Source organism: Oncorhynchus nerka, linkage group LG24 (genome assembly GCF_034236695.1).
Source record: "Oncorhynchus nerka isolate Pitt River linkage group LG24, Oner_Uvic_2.0, whole genome shotgun sequence".
NCBI lineage: Eukaryota > Metazoa > Chordata > Actinopteri > Salmoniformes > Salmonidae > Oncorhynchus > Oncorhynchus nerka.
This window is the reverse complement of record NC_088419.1, coordinates 89,288,969-89,294,240: the sequence shown is the minus strand read 5'-3', so window position 1 is coordinate 89,294,240 and position 5,272 is coordinate 89,288,969. Positions and strand designations below refer to the sequence as shown.

Sequence of the window (5,272 nt, the reverse complement as noted above, 5' to 3'; positions counted from 1 at the left end):
GGTGTGTTTCACTGTATTTGGTGTTAAAATAATTGTTTATCGGAAGGAAAGGATTCACTCAGGTAAATTTATTAAATGCAATATAATTTACCAGATCTTGAAGTCTTTATGGCATGAATAATTTACAATGATGTACAGTTCAAACAGCTCAATAAAACACATGAACAGCATATCTGAAAAGGATACTTTTATAGATTATAGAGCCAAAAGCTGTATGTTGATGTTCATAGTTGAGGAGGTTGACTGTAACATAACATTATGAAGTCTCATCTACAACGGGTCAAAAAACGAAAGAAAAATTCAAAAAAACAAAACAAAAAAAAACTAATCAGAAGTGCTCACAAACTAAAATTCTGGTTTATTGTCTTACAACAAATTCACACGTACATTGAACAGGCCACAACAGACAGCAATTTAAACGACATAAGAGAAAAGACACCTCTTTTCTTTGGCCTTGCCATCTCATACAAACCAACTACGTATGGTACAACTAAAGTACAAATACAAAGTTACTGGAATGCTTTAAATTTAATTGTTTTCTGAAATTTGTACAAGTTTGTGTTGAGATAACATGACATGGTCAAACCACAAGTAAAGTCTATTTCATAGAGAAGCATCAACTCCAAAGCACCGTTTGGTAACCAGAGATCACTGTCGAAAAATGGCTGACCTCCTAACAATATGTACAAAAATATAAAATGTAAATAAAAATACAAACAAATTCTCCTTTTAAAGTACTGTATCTTGTTAAGAAGGTAGAACTTTGAAGTCTTGGGTATTCTAAAAAATTTGCAGTTGGGTGTGTGTGTACACGGACATTGGGTGTGTGTACGCGGACGTTGAACTCTACTTGATGATGACCACAGTTTCCCTCCAAAACGCTCGGTGGTCTAGGAGAGAGGTTACAGGGGCTTCCAGCGGGTTGAAACACAACTCTTAATCATCATCGGTTTTCTGCTTCTTCGTTCCAACATCCTCCTGTAAAGAGATTAGTAAAGATGAGTTATTTCCATTTAAAACAACTTTGTAGAAATATATGTTTAGTTTGATTTGAAAATTAAATACCAAACACATACAATAAGTGTAAATTTGTAAAGTTGTTATATTACCTCATCATCATCATCATCGTCGTCATCATCTTCCGCCGCCCTCTTGCCTGCGCGACCCTCGACCTCATCGTCATCTTCATCATCTTCGTCGCCTACAGAGACAGATAGAGAGGGAGACAGGTTTAGATTATTGTAGTTACGGCATTTAACAGATAGAGGGAGCTCCAAGAAAACAATTCCCCAGGCGATCTGCCTCGGTACTTTAGCAGGAAATAGACAGCACTGCCACTAGGTGCATATGTCAACATGAAATGGATACTCTATCATCATACATAATGTTGTTGAGAGACCGGACCACTTACCCTCAACATCCTCTTCCTCATCCTCCTCCTCTCCCACATCCTCCTCCTCGTCTACATCCTCTACATCGCCATTCTCCTCAGCCTCCTTCTGGAAAACAACACAATATACCAGATACATAGAATCTGTATGTCTCCAGGGGAAAAATCCATGTTGAATGACAGACTGTATTCATTTTGGAGTGAGGGTAATAACCAGGGAATATATTATTTGTAATAAAAATGAAAGAAAACATGACTTGTCTTCATGGATGTATTTCTACAAATACCTTTTTATAAGGTAAATGAAGAAGACAGGTGAGGACAGGTAGACAGTAACTGATTGCCATATGAGCCCATCTTAAAGGTAAAGTGGTGAAATGGGTCAATTAAAGGTAAAGTGTTAAAGGTGAAGTCTTACAGCTTTTTTCCCATTGGCTGGGGCATCTTTTCCATTTTCTGCCTCCTCAACAAGCTTCTTCTCTTTCAGGTCCTGGGGGGAAAGTGAAAATGAGAGAATATGTTTGATTTATATGCCATGTGGCACATGGTGGTTCAAATATATATCACAGGCCCATCCAATCAATATTTTATGCCTTAATATTTATTTCTAGAGTTGGTTGTCGTTTTAAAGACTTCTAAACGAGCGGGAACAAAAATGTTTTCACACCCCCGCACACCTACCCGCTTTCCCTCCCTCCACCCTCGCCTAAACTTGTAACGCATGCTTTCGTTTTTTCTTTGAAAGGCGACACTTTGATCCTAAACCTTCTATTGGTTGAATTTTCTTCTTTACACCCCGCCTACTTTTGGAGCTCTAATAGAAGTGTTGCAACCTGACACCAGTATGGAGTTGCGAACAAAGAGCATTGTAGTTCAGTCAAGGACTCATATAATGGGGCTCTATGAAGACACGCCCGGAAAAAGACTACAATTCCCATTGCACCCTAGTAGGTTATTCAGCCAATAAGAGCCTCTAAACGAACGCTACCAGAAGGAGGCTGACTAAATTAACTCCAGGGAAAGGAGACAATAAGACAATAGCGCCTAGAAGGGATATGCGATTCATCGACTTTCCATTCTGTAAATGAGGACAATAAGGTTCCTAATCAATCAAAACCATTCTGATTGGGTGTTGGTGTTGTATCAAGGGTCTTTATGATAAGATCAGGCTATGTTCAGGCCTATTCACTTGAAGGACAAAGGCACTTTTTTTTCTCCAATAGCCTTTTTTAGTGCCCAATAAATAAAATATAGATGTTCTTAGTCTCGTTCGTTTTAACCTATTCCTATGAGGAAATCTCTATTGATGAATTAGTTTGAGTAATGCTGAGCCCATAAGCCGGTTAGCAGCTACATCTCTCCTGTACCCGCCTCCTTTCAACATCACCTTTACGTGCCAATATTGTATTCTATAGCTATAGGCAACAACTCACAGCGATGGAAAATAAGTATAATTTTTTACCTGTAGGCTAACAGGCAGACATCAACACACTTTTTTTTTCAATTACCTGGGATCGTTTGAACAGCGTATGATGAGCTTATGGCAAGGGATAAAAGATAAGTAACCGCTAAAACGCAATTCAGCGCGCAATTGGTTCAGCAGGTCGAGGCTCTAAAAGCAGCGCTCCTGCAATGTTTAATGAAAAACGATGCCTTCAAGATGCAATGCTAGTTTATCGTGAACGCTCAACCCCCCCCCCATCTCGCTCTTTCTCTCTTTGAATAGGGTTACGCCGTGAAGGAACCAAAGAGAGAGAGGGAGAGAATGAACACTTTCACAGTTCAACTTTTCGCTCACACACGTCCTACACTAGATGTTCATATCGGCATTACGCGCCGCCAAAGCCCGCATATACACTCACCTAGTTCCATTTATCACAAGCTACTGCTGGAACCAAGTCAACATTTATTTTCTCTCTAAAGACAAGCAAAGGAAATACTGTCTGTCCGCGCTTTTTTCATACAAAGAATGTCTAAATCTAAGACAGTATCCACACAAATAACCCAAGAACAGAAGCTGTTCCAAATCACACACAGACACATAATTTGGTTTACAAGCCAACTGATGCTGTTAAACGGGAGACTCCGGAGCTCGCGTTGAGGCTCCGTCACATTGCGCACAGACAGACAGAAGCTTGGTGGAACGAATGTACACACCACCGGGCTTATCCATGTCAATACAGCCGTGAATCACTGATTATAAACACACAACTAGAAGACATGAATCGCTATCCCTACTCCATTTACAGTTATACAAAATAATTACTCCCGTAGTTTACTAATCTCGTACTCAGGTCGGGTATAATTTTCATGTTGGTTCCGTTATTAATCCTTTACGCGCAATTTAAATCCCTTTCACCACATTCTGAATTCTAAAAGGCGCGAGGCTTTTCCGTCCGAGCCATTCCCCATAAACTTCCACATTAATATCATATATTCAATGAAAACAGCCTCCAAAAACAATGGGATCTATTCAAGTAGCAAGTTATGACAGACCCGGTGCGCGGTACGAATTTGGCGATTGGATCAATCAATTGCAGCCTCGACCAGCAAATACAATGTAGCCTATAAAATGAGAAGTATACAACGCGAATTAATCAACACGACAAAGCAGAAGTATGTGTGTGTGTGAATGAGTTTTTCAAACGAGCTTCAAATCCGTGCTCAACTGAACAGACACGGTAGTATAAACAAAGAAACGCGCGCAGACTTGTACTCTGGGCAATAAAAGCATCGCAGCTTGCTGTTAATGTTTCAGTAGACTAGTGAGCGCAACTTCGGCATACTCATTGATTGTTAGGCTACATTTTTATCTAATATCATAGGTCTCCAAAAAAAGTGTTTTCATTCCTACATCCGCAACAGAAGCCTCATCCAAAACCAGTTAGATTTGATGAAGCTCGGATAAACACTTGTTCCAGTTTCCTATAGTTGTTCTCCATTCAAAATATTCCGTCCGGAATAGATTTGAATGAAAGAAAGTGTAGAAATTGTAATTTATCCATCGCTCAGGTCACGAATTGCCCTCCACTTACCTTGGCAGAGATCTCCTTCTTGTCGACTTTTGTGTCAGCCATGTTTCTGTTTTAGCCTAATGTAACAAATGTTATAGGGGATCAGAAAAAAATAATGATACGATCCACTCAGTCCCACCACTGTAAAAGAAAAAAAAGACTTATAGTGCCAGTGGCAACCTGGCCCGACCGGGGAGCCTTTAATATAGAGTTATGGGCGGAGTCGAGGCACGGCCAGTACGTTATGATTGGTCCATAATTTGGACAATGTCTAGCACTGATTGGTCCGAGGGGAACAATGGACAGTATTTTCAGAAAGGCGCGCACGCCCCCTAATCAGCCTCTCCGAATCATTGCAGTGACGAGTGGCTGGCCGTCCCCGCGCGGGGATTGATGACCCGCATAGCATACTTTCTGTCAACACAACACAAGATTAAACTTGTCAAAGTGGACAATTCTCGCGTCAGGACGTAATTTAAGCCGAATTTCGATTGCAAACCCCACATAAATCCAAATGTGGACAGACTATTGCATTTGGCAACATGTAACACACACACACATTCGTAGTTGTTACATGTAACCTTATCACTTGTAGTCTATCCTCATCAATCACCATGTTATTCAAGGTTTATTACATTAGGTGCTGCTTGACCTTGCATGTACTTTCATTTAACTGATAGTCTAGTTGGCTAAAATACATATATTTAAAATCTGTATGATGAACTAATGTTATGAAGAAATGGAACAACTTCAAATGGATGAACTGGATGCAATGATTTAAAAGATCTTCAATGGCTTATTGCGGCATTTAGAGAACGAAGCCTAGGCTATCTCTAGTTTACACACGACAGACTGACAGATAGCTCCC

At 40.1% G+C, this 5,272-nt stretch overlaps 1 protein-coding gene across 2 annotated transcripts; it reads right to left on the bottom strand.

The window, feature by feature from the left end:
- Positions 1–172: 172 nt before the first annotated feature.
- On the bottom strand, positions 173–4,590 carry LOC115125330 (prothymosin alpha-A-like). 2 transcript variants are annotated; one of them, XM_029654837.2, is made up of 5 exons: positions 4,426–4,590; positions 1,809–1,880; positions 1,412–1,499; positions 1,110–1,201; positions 173–978 (listed from the first exon to the last, which is right to left on the bottom strand). In XM_029654837.2, exons 1-5 carry the CDS (start codon positions 4,465–4,467, stop codon positions 937–939), a joined length of 336 nt encoding a protein of 111 aa, XP_029510697.1. In that variant the 5' UTR covers positions 4,468–4,590; the 3' UTR covers positions 173–936. The 2 variants fall into 2 exon arrangements, with proteins under 2 accessions (XP_029510697.1, XP_029510698.1); XM_029654838.2 differs by having other exon boundaries at positions 1,412–1,496.
- Positions 4,591–5,272: the final 682 nt, after the last annotated feature.